General features: G+C 40.6%; 1 protein-coding gene across 1 annotated transcript in view; it reads left to right on the forward strand.

Annotated features, from left to right (window-relative positions):
- usp22 (ubiquitin specific peptidase 22) overlaps positions 1–16,185 on the forward strand; it is a 29,228-nt gene extending 13,043 nt beyond the window's left edge. Inside the window, exons 3-13 of the mRNA XM_079261091.1 lie at positions 2,237–2,350; positions 3,446–3,547; positions 3,739–3,905; positions 5,234–5,381; positions 5,611–5,713; positions 12,421–12,579; positions 12,742–12,868; positions 12,981–13,072; positions 13,442–13,504; positions 14,518–14,667; positions 14,743–16,185. Of these exons, the coding sequence (XP_079117217.1) occupies positions 2,237–2,350; positions 3,446–3,547; positions 3,739–3,905; positions 5,234–5,381; positions 5,611–5,713; positions 12,421–12,579; positions 12,742–12,868; positions 12,981–13,072; positions 13,442–13,504; positions 14,518–14,667; positions 14,743–14,785 (1,268 nt within the window). The 3' untranslated portion in view covers positions 14,786–16,185. The remainder of the gene's footprint in view (positions 1–2,236; positions 2,351–3,445; positions 3,548–3,738; positions 3,906–5,233; positions 5,382–5,610; positions 5,714–12,420; positions 12,580–12,741; positions 12,869–12,980; positions 13,073–13,441; positions 13,505–14,517; positions 14,668–14,742) is intronic.
- The last annotated feature ends 2,662 nt before the right edge of the window (positions 16,186–18,847 follow it).

An 18,847-nucleotide genomic window follows, 5' to 3' on the forward strand; every position in this document is an offset into this window, starting at 1 on the left:
TATTTCCATGGAGACGGAGCAATCTGTGAGCATCAACATATTTCTCAAAAATAAGTGGATTGTGTAGAATATTAGCCATTTATACCAGCTGCTGTATGATCGACCAATCCAAAACCCCTCCATGGTCTTGTGAGCTGGGGAAGGAAAGGCTGTGGTGGTGTTAGTCCTGCACAACACTCCAGCTGGTTGCACTGGCACAGGATTCTAGCTTTGGAAAAGTAACACAACGTCTTGTTTATGTTTGTTTATTTAGAGCAATCAGCCATCTTCTATGGTTTTTCGCGCTGCATTCATTTGCAACCAGAAGCTTTGTGTTCCCTGTCGCCAGGCAAGAAAAAGCAACTAAAGTCGGATTTCTAAGGCAGATAATGATTCTAACCAGAGCCCTCAGTAGCTGGATTTATATTTAGCAACATTCCTAAGTATAAGAACAAGATGATAAATTCCACACTTTGGATCTTCACCCAAACCTGTTTTTCACCAAACAACTCCATGTGTTTGGAGCCTATGCTTAATTTAGAAGCAGTGTTTTATTTTTTCCTTCAAATGGAGAACTGGTGCTGCAGTCAGTGTACTGGGAGATGAAGAGCTGACTGTAGATCAGAGGTCTGGAATTCCAGATTCCATAGATGTTTCCCAGTTGCAGCTCACCTGATCAAATCAAATGGATCCAAATGTTTGTTGTCAAGTTCTGCCCCATTAATCAAAATCCTGAGTGTTGACGCAGGAAGTGTAAAACCTACAGGACCCTCGAGGACTGGACTCTAAGATTCCTGCTGTGGCTAGATCAGCTGGGAATGTCTGAGCTCAATGTAAATTTAATCAGTATAGTTTTGAGATCGTTCTTTTCACTCAGCCCTACTTTAACACCAGTTATCATATGTGAAGAAACTGTGGAGAAAATCCATTAAAATGCCACTCGATCTTCTTTCTCTACTATGTTTTAAAGTTTAAGTTGCTTTTTAAAACCACGTGTTGTATACAGCATTATTAAACAAACTAAAAAAGGCAGTTTTAGTAAAAGAAAAAAGTGCTCCGCACCGTGTATCACCCTGTTGGCTTCCCGTTCTACTCTCCTCGTAACAGATTTAGGCTGTTGGGCGCTTGTAGCTCAGCACTGCAGCGTTCTGCAGAGGACACTCCGTGTCACAAAAGCTGGTTTTGGCAGATGCTGAGACTGACATTCAGTTTTATGCAGCCTCCTTTACTCCTTGTTATCAGTCCAATCAGGAAAGACCCTCTGTGGTGTGTGTGTGTGTGTGTGTGTGTGTGTGTGTGTGTGTGTGTATGTATGAGTGTGTATTTCCCAGAGTGTAAGTGTTTAATTAGCGTAGCTCTTGAATTAAGAGCTGCAGGAAAACCCAAGTAAAACAGTCAAACAGAGAAAATAATACAGACGGATCTCCACAGACTGGCAAAGAGGTAATTAAGATGTCTCTGTCGCACCCAGTGGAATTAGCCTTCATTAAAGAAACCTCCTCCTCATGTCTTCCTTTACCACTTCATCTCTTTCATCCACTCGTTTCTCTGCATTTTCACTCAGCCTTTTGCCGCATTCTGTTTGCCGTCTCGTGGGCTCCTCTCCCCTTCTATCCTCCTCTCTTTTGCTCTCCTCTTGTTCCCATGGTTACCTGATGACCCTTCCGATATTCGGAACTGCTGAAGGATTTCCTTTAATTGCGACGTGTGTCTTCCTGCCGCGCAGATTTCTTCCTTCCTGTTTCCTTTTCTCCTTTTGGCTTTTCTTTTTACCCCTTCGTACCTTCAGAGGATGAAAGCCAAGAAGGCCCTCAGGCAGGTTGTCATAGCAACATGAAGCATGTAGCTGGAGGGTACAGATCAGGTGATAAGAGAAGAGGAAGTGTGTGTGTGAAGACTTAAGTGAGTGTGTGACAATAAGAGATTGCACTGAGAGGCGCCTCCCTCCTCCTCCTCTTCTCTCTCCTCTTTCTCCTCACCTTTTGCTCTCCACGTCTTAGTGTTTGCCTTTTTGTAACGCTGTCAGAAAGATCGTTGATCTGTCAACAGATTAGCCGAAGCTACCTGGCACGGCATCACCATGGCAACGAGCCTGAGATGAAGCGGTTAACAGTTCATACCGACCTCATCAACACAGCTCCTTTATTACCTTGTGACAGCCAGATAAACCAACACGTCCCTGTTTTTTTTAATAAAACAACATCCTGCACTGCTCTTGTCATTCTCTCCTTGTGTGTGTGTGTGTGTGTGTGTCCAGCTATCGACCTGCTGTATGGTGGAATTTACTGCTTTATGTGCCAAGACTACATTTACGACAAAGAGATGGAACAGATTGCCAAAGACGAGCAGAGGAAAGCCTGGAAGATGCAAGGTACATCCGCCCTGAACACGTTTAGTCTCGCACACTATGCCAAGTCAAGTGCGCTGATGCAAAGCCAAGTGGAACAGTTCAAGGCTAACGGATCAGCAAGAGGTTGCGCAATATGTCTGATTTCCTGTGCTTGTTTTTTTGTCTCCTTTAATACGCAGCTAAAAAAAAAAAAAAAGGAACATTTTTAAATCTGAGACTGTCTCCCTTTTTTCACACTGGTTTTATTTAGGTAGTCAGTCTCACTACTGGTGGCGTGAGGCGACACCAGCAAGTCCAGTTCATCCATACAAGCATTGGGCTTTACTGAGTACCAGTTTTAGGAGCTGCAGTGACATTTCAACATCATTTTTTTACACTTTGATGCTCTTGGTGTCTTTAAATTCGTCTTTTTGTTCCGAACACATCTCGGTCCACATCAGCAGAAAATTCCAACATGATTGTTTTCCTACATTGAGACTTGATTAAGCTTTCAAAATGTTCCTTTATTTTTTGAGCATGGACATGATGTAAATGTTTTTCCTGCACGGACTCTCACATTGATGCCTTGAATTTTAAATGTAGAAACTGTGGAAGAGTTTCACTTAATTTTGCTGTTTAATTATGTGTAATTAGCAGAAACTGTGGACTGATTGGACACACATGAGATCATCATTACACGAAATATTATTGTTAAGAATATTATGAACTACAGGCAGCTTGAAGACATTCATAAACTGATTTATTATTGCTTTCGTATCCTGCAGAGTGTAGTTTCTTTTAGATTAATCCCTTTTCATCAGAGATGCAGAAGTTTTAATTATGTTGAAAATTTCTTATTACTATTATTTTTATTTTGATTGTTATTACTATTATTATTATTATTATTATTATTATTATTATTATTAACAATAACAATAATAATAATAATAATAATAATAATAATTATTATTATTATTATTATTATTATTATTATTATTATTAATAATAATAATAATAATAATAATAATAATAATAATAATAATAATAATAATAATAATAATAATTATTATTATTATTATTATTATTATTATTATTATTATTATTATTATTATTATTATATAATAATATCTGTTTTAGGGATAGGGGAGAAGTACTTGACGTGGGAGCCGACCAAGAGGGAGCTAGAGCTGCTCCGACACAACCCCAAGAGGAGGAGAATTACTTCCAACTGTACAATTGGTTTGTACCTCATCACACAGACACACACAGTGATGCTGAAGCTGGAGATGTTGTAGAACAGTTTGGCAGCAGGATTTAACATTAGAAAAATCTAAATGACTCTAATCTGATTTGCTCAGAGCACCAGTCAGACCTCAGACGTTTTGGTTTAAACTGATTGTTGTTGTTTTTTGTTTTTTTTATCTCGTCAGGTCTGCGTGGTCTGATAAACCTGGGCAACACTTGCTTCATGAACTGCATTGTCCAGGCGCTAACACACACTCCACTGCTACGAGACTTCTTCCTGTCCGACCGACACAAATGTGAAATGCAGAGCAACTCCTGCTTGGTGTGCGAGATGTCGCAGCTGTTCCAGGAGGTGACGGTCTTTGCAGATGTTTCTACAAGACTCACACCCCATTTTCACCAAACTGGTTCCAGGGTTGTTTTTAGAGCCAGAACAGCTAAGCTTTCTAAAGCCGCAGGTCCAGCTGCGATCCTATTGGTAAAATTAACCACTTAACTGGTTTGCTTTTCCACCACAGAGCTACACCATTACATCGCTTTAACCGCCCCCTTCCGGGCCACAGTGTAGTTTTTAAACAGTGTTCGGCTGCTGTCACTAAATGATAAGCAGTGGAAATGAAAACCCAGACTGTTTCCAGCAGGAAAGCTGAAAACGCTGCTCGAAAATTCAGCTGCAAATGGCGGTCATGAATGCAGCTGTGTACACCCCACTGTGCAGCATTCACTGGTGAAATAAAACATTAATGTTCTTTAATGTTTCTCTTCTGCTTCCGCTTCACAGCCACGCTGAAACATGCTGAAACTCTGTGTTGTTTTCCTGTTTTTGATGTTATTTTCTGAATTAAACAGATTAAATGCTTCTCTGGTTCGAACAAAAAGTGTGGATCTGGCTCATAGACTGTATATAAAAAGATGGACGTAGCCTCCGTGACATCACCCATAGGTTTCTGAAGAGCTGAGTTGAAGCTCGGTGGGCGGTTCCTACCGTCGCCATTTTGGCAGAGGCGTGCGTGTCGTCTCACCCGGAAAATACAAATATGGGCAAAGAGGTGGAGCTGAGAGCGGGGCAGTGAGCGTCATGGTGGATGATTGACATCGAGCGAACTCCGAGTTTTCTGTTGCTAAAAGCTAACTGAGCTAACCCTGAGATAACAGGAGGTAACCAGCTAACGGAGGTAAGCGGGCTAAAGCTAAGTCACGTTGTTGATGAGCTTAAAACTGCGGTTGTTCTACGTTCTTCTTACTTGAAGCAGGAGATTGGGTACCTGTCAATCAAAACGACACGCCCATAAATATGCCGAACTTCGAGATTAAATTACTTTTAAACGAGAGAGTTAGAAAAAAATCCCTCCCCCCCACAGTTGTCATGAAGGCAAACCTGATCTATAAACCAAAAATGGATTTTTGAACCAGGCTGTAAACATGTTTATTTCTGCTGTCTTTTTAACATGGGAGTCTATGGGGATTTGCTGTGCTTTGTAGCCCCTAGTAGATGAAGGGGGAACTGCAGTTTTATGCACTTCCACATAGGCTTCACTTTTTACCGTCAAAGGCTCCGTCCAGCTTTCATATTCAGTCTATGATCTGGTTCCAAACCAGTTTGGTAGTAAAATCCCCAGAGGAGGTCTCTAAGGGAAACTTTACTTTCTTATCTTTGTTTACACTCTCTACTTTGTTCAGTTCTACTCAGGCCACCGCTCGCCTCACATCCCATTCCGCCTCCTCCACCTGGTGTGGACCCACGCCCGTCACCTGGCCGGCTACGAGCAGCAGGACGCCCACGAGTTCCTCATCGCGGCGCTGGACGTCCTGCACAGACACTGCAAAGGTAAAAAAAAACTGCTCACAGATGAATTTAGGAGCAAGGAGAGGCTTCTAGGTGCGCAGGAGAAGAGCTTCTCTGAGGGATGAGTGAATCTGAGAGGATGACAGAGGCGTGCAGGCTGACAGACAGACAGCAGATTTCTGTCACTGCTGTCAGTTTACAAGCAGGAGGGTGTGAGAGGGACACACAGCGGGATCGGTTTAGTGACATTGCTGTGTGTGTGTTCACACAGATGACAACGGGAAGAAAGCCAATAACCCGAACCACTGTAACTGCATTATCGACCAAATCTTCACAGGAGGCCTGCAGTCTGACGTCACCTGCCAAGTCTGCCAGTAAGCATCCGTTTGTGTGTGTGTGTGTGTGTGTGTGTGTGTGTGTGTGTGTGTGTGTGTGTGTGTGTAAAAACATAACGGCTTGAATGCCTCTCTGAACGCTCACCACTGACTCCATAACAACTGTTAAAACTGTTTCAGTCCACCTCACATCTCTACATTTAGCTGAGCCCCCCCCCCCAGTTTCACTCACACACACACACACACACACACACACACACACACACACACACACACACAGCCTGAACACGCCTGTACTGCTGAGCAGCGTGGAGCCTTGTTCTCTAGCTCCCCCTGCTGGTTCCTTTCAGACACCTTCACTTCAACACTTCTGGCGCTGTGGGAGGTATTTAGCTAGGAGCTGGTTAGGCTGTTAGCTCTCAGATGAGCTCTGGAAGAAGACGTCCTGACCTCTGATCAGCCAGCAATTGGGCAAAGTACACCTTAGTGTTCTGGACTGGCTGGTACTGGGATGTTAGATACCATAATCTCAGGAACCATATTGTTTCCCTTCTCTCTTCAGTCATTAAGAGTTCTTTTCCAGTCGCTGTTTGCTGAGTGGTACAAGTCTCAGTTCATTTCAGAAAACTTTATTAATCCCTAAATACTATTTAAGTTCAAGCAGTCCACCAAGACCATGCAAAATTGCCCAAATGAGCCAGACAGCAACGTGTCGCAGATACAATAAATAATTGATATATTAATGAAAGTACTTGCCAGGATGCTGACAGTTGGATAAACCACAAAAAATAAATTAAATACAAAATGCAGTAAAACATTGAACATTAAATGCTTCAGACTAACTTTCTGCATCGTACTGGTGGCTGTAACTGAGTTGGACCCAAAAATTCACAGCATTGTTCTCAGCAGGACATTTTAATACATTTTAGTTAGATTTCTGGCTGTTACTTATTGATGTTGATGGCGATTTAAGTTATTGTGAACAAGGATGAGGTGAAGGAAAATGTTTGTGTGTTTGCAGCCCAAATGTTGAATAGAAAAATGAAAACAAACTTAATTGTGCTGATTTTACTGAGCTGAATTACCTCACTGACTGCCAGACGCTGCTGTAGCAGAGAGCACCGTGTGTTTTGGAGCATTTTGGCTCATCTGTCGGGACTGTGTCGGGGTATCTTCAGGGCGCGCACTTGGTTTGGAGGCGTTTTCACACGTGGACAGCCAAATCAGCTTTCTGCGTACAGAAATTGCAAAATATGTGAAAAGACGTCTTTGGCAGCCAAGGAATTAAGTTAAACATCTGAAACTTTGAAATGGATCATGAGGCTCTGATGCATCGGGAAAATTTCCCTCTTCGTTTACACATATTAGTGGTACAAGACTGACCTGTCCTGGGTGTACCCTGCCTCTTGCCCAGTGGTTACTGGGATGGGCTCCAGCTTCCCTGCAACCCTTGATTGGCCTAAGCAAAAGATGGATCATTTCATACACCACAGTCTTTTATCAGTAGGATGTGTTGCATCTGGTCCACTCGAGGTGGGTTTGGTTTGGTTGCTGTCATTTTCTGGTGACGTTTATGTGGCCTACGTTAGGTGGCCTTTATGTTCTCTGATGCCACACCAGAAAGGATGCAGCGTTTTGTCTTCTTAGAGCCGAGTGGTGATCATGTTTTTAATTATCTGGACCGCTTAGCTGTTTCTGCCGGCTTCTTAAAAAGAAAACAGCTGGAGGAAATTTATTAATACTTCCTGTGTGTGTTTAATTCAATGCCAATTTTATTTTTTTTTCTCCTGAAAGCCAAAGCTTGCGAGAGTGAAATGCAGATGAGAAAAGGCTTGATAACTGTTTATCTGTGTGTTACATTCACAAAGTAATGTTAGTAGTAAATTCAGTTTTGTTTCTGTTGTTGGCTTTTGTAGTGCTGTATCCATTAATACATTCATTTTTACATCATTTTAGCCTCATAATCATTGACGACTATTGCTGTCCTGGAAAAGAATAATGTCTGGATGCTGACTGATTAAAAAGGTTGAACTCTTATCCACATTTTTACATGGAAAAAAAGACAAAAAAAAACAAAACAGGTTGCCCAAAAAATAGCCAAAAATGGCTCAGAGTTTAAAGGGTTAATGAAAGTCTGGCATCCAACCTTTACTGTGATGTATCTAAGACTTTCCTTCCTCAGAAAACCACCAAAAATCAAACACAACACTGTTTTCTCTTCTGTAAAATGTAGCAATAAGTTCAAATGATCAGTGAACAATCAAAAAGATTTTAAAGCAAAGCCTCATTGTTCCGTCTGAGGACCACTGCCGGTGCTATCCCAGTATAAACCACTTCACAGCAGTAAATAACAGTCATCAACAGGATGAGATGCTTCATGTTTGTTTACAATAAACGACAGTTTAACAGATGCAAATTTTCCTTCTGCAGAGGGAAGATTTTCCCTCATTTTACTTTCCCGTTTTATTATAAATCAATTAAGCAAATGGAAGAGAAAAAAAATGCTCAGCAGTCTCAGAGGAGTTTAGAGCACATTAGTCTCAGCATTAATTAGTAACCCGAGGCCAAATCACAGCAGATGACTCCTCTGTGTTTGGTTTTTAAGTAAAATATTACTCAGATTCAGGTCTCTGCCTTCGTCGTCCTGCAGGCCTGCCTCCCTAAGTGCTGCAGGTGATGAAGATGTGTGTGTTTCTGCCACGCTGCAGCTCATTCCCCCCTGCATTCAGGCTTCCTGCTGTTTTCCACACATCACATATTTTGTTTTTTGCTCATTGTGACTTGAGAGACCCAGTTTAGGTTGTTTGAAGACAGAAACTCTTAGATGCACGAGGCTAAAGCGATGGAGTTAAAACTGACTGGAATAAATAAAGTACTGAGGATGTAAGACGCGACTCTGCTGCAGAGTCTTGCAGCTTCTCTGCTGCAAATCAAACCAAGGAGTGACTTGGTAGAGTTGAAGAGTCGTTAAAAATAAAGAACATCCTAGGTGTCAGTGTGATCTTACAACGCCTGCCATGTAAGGAACTATCTAATGTTGCGTATATGCATCAGCTCTCCGACAGGCTGAGTACCTGGCCAGCATTTCCACACTGGGACAATCTGGGACACTTAAGGGGGTCAATTAAGGGAGTCAAAAAATGTAATTGTAATGGTTATGACTGAGCCAAAGTTAAGTGACACAAGGTATTTCTCCTGTTTTTGGAAGCACTGGAATGAATGTCTGTCCTTACAGATGTTTTTATAATTATATGTGTGTGTATATATAGGCTATGAGTCTATACATGAATGTTTTTTTGTTTTTTTTCCTTCTAATTAATTGCTGATATGGACCGATGTGTCTGGAATAAAGAATAAAGTAAAGTAATCCCTGAAAATCCTGCACAAGATAAAAGGATCACACAGCTGGTAGATTTTAACAAAAGGAGTCATGAATGGGAACTGTGATGGACTGACGAGCTGTCCAGGGTGTAACCCCGCCTTTCGCCCAAATCACTGCTGGGATAGGCTCCAGCTTCCCCGCCAGCCTTCATCTGACTAAGTGGTTAGGATAATTGATGGATGGAGTCATGAATGGCATCAGCTTCATAGTGTTTTGTCCTTCACTTCCACGGTTTGGGTGCTGCGTAGCCGAAGGCTCTGGCAGACATGAGGGGTGATGTGGGGATGCCTAGTAACCCAGCAGAGGTTGCACAGCTGATGCAGGAGGGGCTGCATTGTTGGAGGAGGTAAGTTTGGGCTGTGATGCTGGAGAGCTTTGTATGTGGAAAAACTAGTTTTCATGAATGCAGTGTTGAACTGGTAAAGCATGCTACATACTCCACTAGAAGCGAGAAGTTTTTTCTTGTTCTTGAGGCCCCAAGAAGAGAATGAGGTCATTTTGTTCTCGTGGAACGCGATTGAAGACCGTGTGATTGGTCGGACATTTGAGGTGGGCGTGGTTAACACGGAGAAAGCATGAGGCGGGGTTGCTGCTTCCTCGTTTTTCCTGTTGCAGGTAAAACGGATTGTTTTGACAAAACAGCTGATTGAGGTGGTGAGAAAGTACGAACATTTTCACAACATATGGCATCAAAGAACATGAACGCAGCTGCGTGCACACCCCGCCTCGTTGCAGACGAAGCTTCATGTGGGGTATGGATGGACCTAAGTGAAAATATTTTTTTTCTTGTTCTTGCAGCCTCAAGAGCAAGAACACGGTTCTGGCTTCCTTGTGGAGTGTGTAACATTGGTTGAAAGAAGGGGTGATATGGTCAGTCGATGTGGTGCAGGTGATCAGAGCGAGTGTGTTGTAAATAATTTGCTGAGTTTGATGAGTCTGGGGAAGATTGGCGTCCCAGTAATAAATGTGGGAAGTGACAAATGTACCAGGATCCCAATGCGGGATTAGGGCATTTTTATGGCATGGAGTCAACAAGGTGTTGGAAACATTCCTCTGAAATGATGCTCCATGTTGACATGAAGCATCATGATGAGAACCTCCCGTTCCACCACATCCCAAAGCTGCTCTGTTGGACTGAGATCTGGTGACTGTGGAGGCCGTTGGAGGACAGTGAACTCATCGTCATGATGAAGACCGCAACTGGAGAGGATTTGATGGTGCATCATCCTGCTGGAAGTAGCCATGAGAAGATGCTACAATGTGTTCATAAAGGGATGAACATGGTCACAAACAACACACAGGAAGGCTGTGGTGTTTAAAAAGATGTTCAGACGGTACTAAGAGGCCCAACGTGTGCCAGTAAACAACCTCCACACCATTACAACTCCAACAGCAACTTAAACTGCTTGTACAAGGCTTTTGTGATGTTTCCATTAAATTCTGATCCTACCATGTGAATGTGGAGCTGAAGTGGAGACTCACCAGACCAGCAACGTTTCTCCATCTTCTATTGTCCAGTTCTGGTGGGTGTGTGTGAATTGTAGCCCTTAGTTTACTGTTCTTAGCTGACAGGAGGGAACCCGCTGTGGTCTTCTGCTGCTGGAGACCATCTGCTTCCAGGCTGGACGTGTTGTGTGTTCAGAGATGCTTTTCTGCGTACCTTGTTTGGAACGAGTGCTTATTTGAGATCCTGTTGCCTTTCTATCATTTCCATTCAGTCTGCCCATTCCCGACTGACAACTGGGAGTTTTCTTTGACAACCGCTGCTCACTGGATAGTTTCTCTTTTTCAGACTATTCTCTGTAAACCCTAGAGATGGTTGTGTGTGAAAATCTTAGTATATCAGCTGTTTCTGACATACTGAGACCAGCAACCATTCCACTTTAAATGTACAGTTGTGCTCATATGTATTCATCCCCTTTTATTAAAGAAAAGGCAGAATTTACAACAGTCACTCAAATAACTGGAGACTTAAAAAATGAACTAAAAATTTGCAAAAATATAATTTAGGAAGATAAGACACTGTTTTTTCATTTAATTGAGTTGAAGAAAAAAAAAAAAAAAAGAAATTGGTCCTGGACAAATTAGAGCACTTTTCTGTTGAACAGTGGGACAAAATAGCTGTCAACAGGTGCAGAAGTCTGACTGAGAGGAACAGAAAACACCTGACTGGAGCGGAAACATCAAAGGATTGTTCAACTTAATATTATTTTATGAGGGATGTAATATGTAATAAATTATCTTATTTGTTGTTTTTTTGGGGTTGTTTTTTTTTAATTCTATTGAACCAGAATGAGAAAATAATGTCATGATTTTCATAAAATTTTTATTTTTTATTACTTTAGTCAATTTCAGCTTATTTTACAGGCAGCTGTTTTTTTCCTTCTTTAATGAAAGGTTATGAATAAATATGAGCACAAATGTAGTTTTCTCCCTGAATGTCGTTGTAATGCTCAGTTTGGACCATCTTGAATTTGCCGCCACCTGGTTGGTTAGGTATTTGAGAGAATGTGCAATTGAACTTGTGTAGTTAGTTTAGTTTATTTATTTCGAACAAATGAAAGAAAATAAGAAAAGAAAAAAATACGTACATACCTATACATACATATGTACATATGTACTTACACACGTATATACATACATGTACATACCAATTAAGAAAATAATAATCACAAATAATAATGTTAATAACAATAATGATAATTCCTCATCAATTTGATAATTAAATAAATTCATGAGATAAAAGGAGTTCGAAAAAGGAGTGGGAAAAAGTGTACACTTCTTTGGCATTCCCACCCCTTTCCACTCATCTAGTTTTCCATTCTGTCGCTGCACGTCACAACCTACTTATTCAATTTACTATCTATATTTACATTCACATATTTACACTTACACACACATTTCCATATACCTCCATTCATATGAACACATCCACACAGATATACTACATACATACATATACTAACAGCCATATCTACAAAATATTACATAAATATACATCTAATTATAATATTCCTTATGGTTTGTTTTTTTTCCATTTTTATCCCTCATCCGTGTACTTTTTCAAAATGAAATTTTTGTACCTCTTTTTTAATATATTTATGTTTCTTAAACATAAATATCTTTTTGAGACCAAAAACAAGGTAAAGAAGTGAGTAAATGTGATATTTTAAGACTGTGTGCGATTAAATATGAACTCAACTGGCTTGTTAGTGGGAGCAAATGTCAGACAGAAAGTCCCAGTAAAGAAAACTTCAAATTCTTCTTCTAAGAAACAGACTTCAACCTGTACTAATAGACACACAGCAGCACATAATTACAGATCAACAGCACGTCCTCACCATCTGTTTTGTCATCTTCCTAGTGGTGTTTCAACGACCATAGATCCGTTCTGGGACATCAGCCTGGACCTGCCGGGTTCCTCCACACCATTCTGGCCCCTCAGTCCTGGAGGAGACTTATCAGCACTTAACGGAGAGTCTCACACAACTGGAGCCACAACGCTCACCGACTGTCTGCGCAGGTAAACTCTAATCATCTGTATTAGAAAGTCCAGTTCAGACTAAGTCCCTGAGGGACCACAGTCGTACCCCACAGATCCACCAGAGCAGACATGTCAGAAAGCGGCTGACGGACAAGAACACGGGCACAAATACTCACCAAGTTCTTCTCTTTTCCTGTCCAGATTCACCAGACCAGAGCACCTCGGCAGCAGCGCTAAAATCAAGTGCAGCGGTTGCCATAGTTACCAGGAGTCCACCAAGCAGCTGACCATGAAGAAGCTTCCCATCGTAGCGTGCTTTCACCTCAAAGTAAAAAGAGCTCAATGCGATTGACTATGTTTGGAGGTGCACTGACAACCACTCCAGTGGTCTTACCTTGTCTTTTTTCTGTGTGTGTGTGTGTGTGTGTGTGTGTCTTCAGAGGTTTGAGCATTCAGCCAAACTGCGGCGGAAGATTACAACTTATGTCTCCTTTCCATTGGAGCTGGACATGACCCCTTTCATGGCCTCCAGGTGAGCAGATTCCCCAAGAAGACACGATGAGAGTAGATTTTTCACTATATCCTGCTTTAATGTCATCAAATACAAATTTATTCTTTATCTAGTACATGAAGCAATCATGTTAAACTTGGTATCCAGAATGGAGCACAGAGCTCAGATAGATTCACATTTACATGTTTGAGCGAGCTCTGGACAAAATTAAATTAAATGGAATCAGCCCGTGATAACATCAAAAATCAATTGAACTGAAATCAACTTGTTATATTGGCCAAAATAAAATCGTATTGTAAAAAACTCATTTAAAACCCTAACAGAAATACTTGGCGCTAGAACCAAGAAAGGTCAGTAAAACTATGTTTTTGTTATTCTGCTGTTTTTCAGTAAAGAAAGCCGGATGAACGGGCAGTACCAGCAAGCCGTGGACCCATTTAACAACGACAACAAGTAAGACCTGTGATAACAGAAAGTAGCACAGTTTCCATATAATGTTAGGATTTATCTTTTCTTTTCTGCTACCTAAAACAAAGCTAATCTCAGAGTAGATTTGGGGGTCTTGTCCAGTAAATGATTTAAAAAAATGTAACTGAAACCCGGATCGATTTATTTGCGTCCTCCTGCTAAACAGCTGAGAAAGAGAAAATCATTGGTGGAAAAAGCTGCGAATAAAAAAGCCTTGGATCAAACAAGGAGCAAAACCAGAGGGGGAGGAGCCAAGCAAGTTTAAGCAAGTTTTGAAAAAAAGAGATTAGGGACGTGCATTTCAGGCAAAAATACTATTCGATAATTGTGGGATATCATTATCATTAATTTTCAAACATTCGACATTTTTTCGTCCAGATGTGATTCAATATATTTCTTCTTTTTAATGATTTAACGACTATTTGAATATTCAAAAATCAACACCCATCCCTAAAAGAAGGAAACATTTTCTATTAAATGTTTACCGTGTGGGACCATGGTGGTGTAAGCGGAATAAACAACAAGGATCCATGTAGTAAAACTGTGCATTAATGCCGCTGCATGTCGTGGTGTTCTAGACTCCATGTTATGCAGTAAAACTCTACCAGTAATGCATGTGACTAAGTTGTTTAAATGCGCTTATTCCATCGTTCCACACAGTAAACTGGTTGCAGTATGTTGAAGCCGAAGCACAGTAAATATTACTCCGTGAGGCTACTGACAGCCGTAATGCCCCAAACCTGTGCGGCTTCATAGCTTACCAAAGTCTTACAAAAACCTTTTGACAGCTTTTTTGAGCGCCGTGTACCACATAAAGTCGGTCTGAGGTCAATAAGGGCATCCAGAATTAATTAATGCATAAGATGCACCGGATCATAAGGCGCATTGTGGATGTTTGAGGGAATTTAAGGATTTTATGTGCGTCTTATGGTCCGGAAAATACGGTAGTCATTAAATCACCTGAAAGTAATTTCCTTCTTGTTCTGATCCTGTTGCAGGTACAGTTTGTTTGCGGTGGTTAACCATCAGGGGACGCTAGAGAGCGGCCATTACACCACCTTCATTCGGCAGCACAAGGACCAGTGGTTCAAGTGTGACGATGCCATCATCACCAAGGCTAGCATCAAGGACGTACTAGATAGTGAAGGGTGAGCAAAGTGTTGAGCTTCTCCCTTACGAATGAGGCTTCGGTTTGACCCTAGCGCTTTCATCTATCTCCTCAGGTACCTTCTGTTTTACCACAAGCAGTTCCTGGAGTACGAATAGTCAGAGCTGGTGGGAGGAGCTGGGGCAGGAGTCGAGACCGGGAAACCTTCAGCTCTCACGCTAACATGGACCCACCGTTACGAAACGCTAGACCAGATCCACTGTCTGCTGTGCTAAATAAAGCGAAATAAAAAGACCCACACAAAACGCTACAAATACACAAGGGAGATTTATACACTTGCAGAAGTTTTCACTTGAATTCAGGACATGAAGAAGAAATAAGCTGTGATAGTCTGCACTCGCAGATGATGGTGAAATGCCTTGTACGCCTGCGTTTTGCTGCCATCAGGCACAGACACACGAAACAGAAGATTTACTTGATCCCAAATGCTGTTCTTCACCCACGTCTTGCTTCATGCTTCCACAGCTGCATATTTTAACATCCCTGCAGAGATGCAGCTTCCCTCTGGGATACAAAGTTCTGCTTTTGGAAAGGAAGAAATTTTTTTTGTCCTCCTTTCTTCGCCCTTCCTGAAAAACTTTCTGGACACAAGCACATGTTTCTAACACACTCACACTCCTCCAAAAGACCAAATATTGTCTAATGATGCATTGATTTTTTTTTTTTTTATGATTATAATGTGGGGGGAAATCACCATAAAAATAGTATTCTAATGTTTATTCCATTAATTATTTGTGAGTTAGTGGTATTAAAAAGAAAAAAATGTGAGAAGGAAGTGACAGTTCTGTTATTTTCCGCCTCTTCCAGCTTCCCACACAGACAGGGAAACACACACACAGTGAATAGTATATTTTTGTACATCCCGCACCTAAAATGTTTGTTTACGGTTTTGCATCCTCCTTAAACTCTCACGTTGTTCCGTGTTGTCGTGCTGTCAATCTTCTTTTTTTTTTAACACATAAAACGGTTCTGAGGATTTTTGTGAAAATGCTGCTATGGCTTCTCTTTTTTTTTTTTTTTTTAAAAAAGTTTTTTCCTGATAAATATTCTCTACGTTGAAGACACAGTTGTCATGATGCTGTTTCAGGTAAACGGCTGAAAAACTAAAAGGAAAAGCAGAGAAATGAGTGTATGTGATGGATGAGAAGCTCAGTCCTGCAGTGTTAACTGTCGACCGCATGTCGCTACGTGTGTGTTTGTGTGAATGTGTACACGCGTATGTGCCCAAGAGAGAAGCAGAGAAAAAAAAAACCAACCTCAGAGTAGGTGTGTTTGTATAAAACTGCATATAGGTGAAAAGAAAAAGAAAAAGTGTGTGTTTCTGTTTGTATGCACGTGTGTTGTGCGCGTGCATATGCACTGTATGTTTGTTGTACTGAATCAGTACTTACTTTGAGCATGCCGTCTGAGCTGGATATCACAGTTTGATAGGAGTCCCCCCCATATGTTGATGATGTATGTAAAGCGTATGTGTACAGTTTGTATGTGTGAGACAAAAATGGTGAAATTGTTCTGTACTGCTGGATCCAGCCGCAGGGCCGTAATCACAGCCGGTCAGTCATTCCTCGCACACAGTCGTTATTGCTGCAAGAACAGGACACACTGATGGAAATACACTCAAATAAAAATCTATATCTGTAAACACCTCATGTGGTGGCGATTCATTTCACATCCTCTATAGTTTTTTGGTTGGCTTCATATAATGAGCCTTAGTTTTGTTTTTGTTGGTGATTGAAGGCAGGATGGCTGAATGAGATTTGCGTCAACGTGCTGGTAGCTATAGCAACAGTATTTTGTGCTGTGTTGGCCGAACAAAACTCCCCAAGGACAGATTTGAGAACAAATGCAGATGATGGTTTGTATTCAGCCTCTCCTCCCTGCTGACGTGTCGGCAAAAAATACAGAAGTATTCAACTTTGCATAATAATTCAGGGCTTTTGAGGTTTTAAAATTATATCTGCTCACTCTGAGTTATTGAAAAATTCATGAATTATGCGTATAAAAGCTCTTTATTTAGGTTTTTGGACAGCCTGAATGAATGTCTGTGATTGGTTCTAAAATGGTGAGCCTCGTTAATAAAAACGTGCTCAGATTTTTACATGAACTTAGTTTGAACATTTCCAACAAAATATATTCATTTATGGAAAGTAGGAGTATGTCATTATTTCACCTTGGTTTATCTTTCCATAAATTGAGCATACCAGTCGAAGTTTAAATTGTCAGTGGACCAAAAAGGAAAAAAGCATAAAAGATGAAAGAAAGGCAGAATTGCAGCCGTGATTGTAAAGAAAACATGATGGAGGGGTGGAACATACCGGTTGTTGTCTCACAACAGCGCTTGTAGATGCACGACTACCTTCCTCTTCGTTTTTAACTCCTTGCTATGTGTATCATATCTGATATATACAAGGACCTTTTGCATTACTTTTTGGGAAAACCGTTTTTCGTAACCCTGTTTTATAAACCTAATTCTTGTCTTCTGCCCCCTGGTGGACATTGTTTGCACTCCAATCATCTTGGCATCTGACTGATAATTTGGTAATTATAAAAAAAAAAAAAAATTATTTTATATATTAAGGGCCCGTAAAAACTTAAGATAAAAAACAAAATAGAATTTCTCCCCATTCTTTCTTGGGTCAATCTTCACACGTTGATGTTCCTCTGCCCTGACTTGGTGATGAGCTTTTGGTAAAAAAAAATAAATAAATAAAAGAAAACATTTTAAGACTAAGAACTTCAAAGTCTGGTTTGCTGTCAGGAGTTTTTACAGGTGATATGTTGTGAGCTCATTTGACTCTTTACTCTGTTTGTCACAAAATAATCTTTTAGTTGGAGTCCAGTTAGTTTGGCTTTTGATCAATCGATCAGTTCTGCAGGCTCGAGCCTTTTTGTGCTCCAAAGCTCAGCTTTTTATCTTTGATCTCATTGGTTCCATTGAAAGCCTGCCCAGAATATTTCTGTGAAAATAGTAGTGAAACAGACTGTTGTCTGAACAGAAAAAAAAAATGCAACATACAAACATTGGCAAACAAAACAATTAAGATGGCTTCTTTTTGACAACAATTTTACAACCAATGTGATGGATAAAAAAACATGTAAAAATGGCTGCATATTGCACACTGTTACACAAGAGGGCGCTGAAGAGTTTACAAACCATCAGAGGAGGAAACAACCTGAAACAACAGAACTTTTACACATTACTGCAGTTGCAAAATCACAGGAGAAAGACGTCAATTTAATAAATCTAGAGGATAGAATAATATTTTTCTTTATATCTTCCAATAACTCTAAAGGCATTACAAAATGTATACCCAGACACTGTTGGTAGAAAGGATAGGTGGGAAAATGGAAGTAAAAGAGCACTCTGCAATGATGCATTGAAATGAATATTAACCACACTTTCAAGTGTGTAGATGACAAGACAGTTGTGGAGCTGGTCTGTGAAAATGATGAGAAGGGATGCAGAAAGGAGATGGAAAAGCTGGTGTGGTGAACTCTGACTGTTAGTTCCTCTGTTAGGATGAAGAGCTCAACCAAGTTCCTGAGAGTCCACCAAACAGATGGCCCGTATCCATCAGCTGAAAAGAAAGGCCTCTAACCCCCTCATGATGCTGCAGAAAATGTGAAACCAACAATACAAATGTGTTTGAGGAAGGAAAAAATAAGTAAAATAAATGTACAGTTGTTTCATTTGGTGCACATCCCAAGATGTGACTGCACAGTCAGAGTTTCTCCAGACAAGGTCTTAAAAAAACAACTAAGTATTAATTTCCCCTTTGAAATGGTAAAAATGTAATACTCTTGATTCATAGTGGATTTAGCTTTTGTTTAAGCAAGAATGTTGTGATGAACAGTCATAATTACTGAAAATTAACTTGTAGCAGTCAATAAAAACAAGAAAAAAGCAAAATAATATAAATAAATAAAAAAAAGGACAAAGGATAATGACACAGCATTGGGATGCACCAACTGATCGACTCCTCATCCATATATTTAACTTGATCAGACATTTCCGAGGAAGGATTGCTTCAGTCTAGACGAGATTATTAAAGATGGCAATATTTAGTCATCCTACAGGGAAAATAGGAGCTAAGCTGGAAGTGATCCGAAAATTTGGAGCAGTAAAGAGCAACAGTGAGAGTAAGCCCACTAGTAAAATC

This window comes from Telmatherina bonti (assembly GCF_933228915.1).
Source record: "Telmatherina bonti genome assembly, chromosome: 21".
In the NCBI taxonomy this organism is placed as follows: Eukaryota; Metazoa; Chordata; class Actinopteri; order Atheriniformes; family Telmatherinidae; genus Telmatherina; species Telmatherina bonti.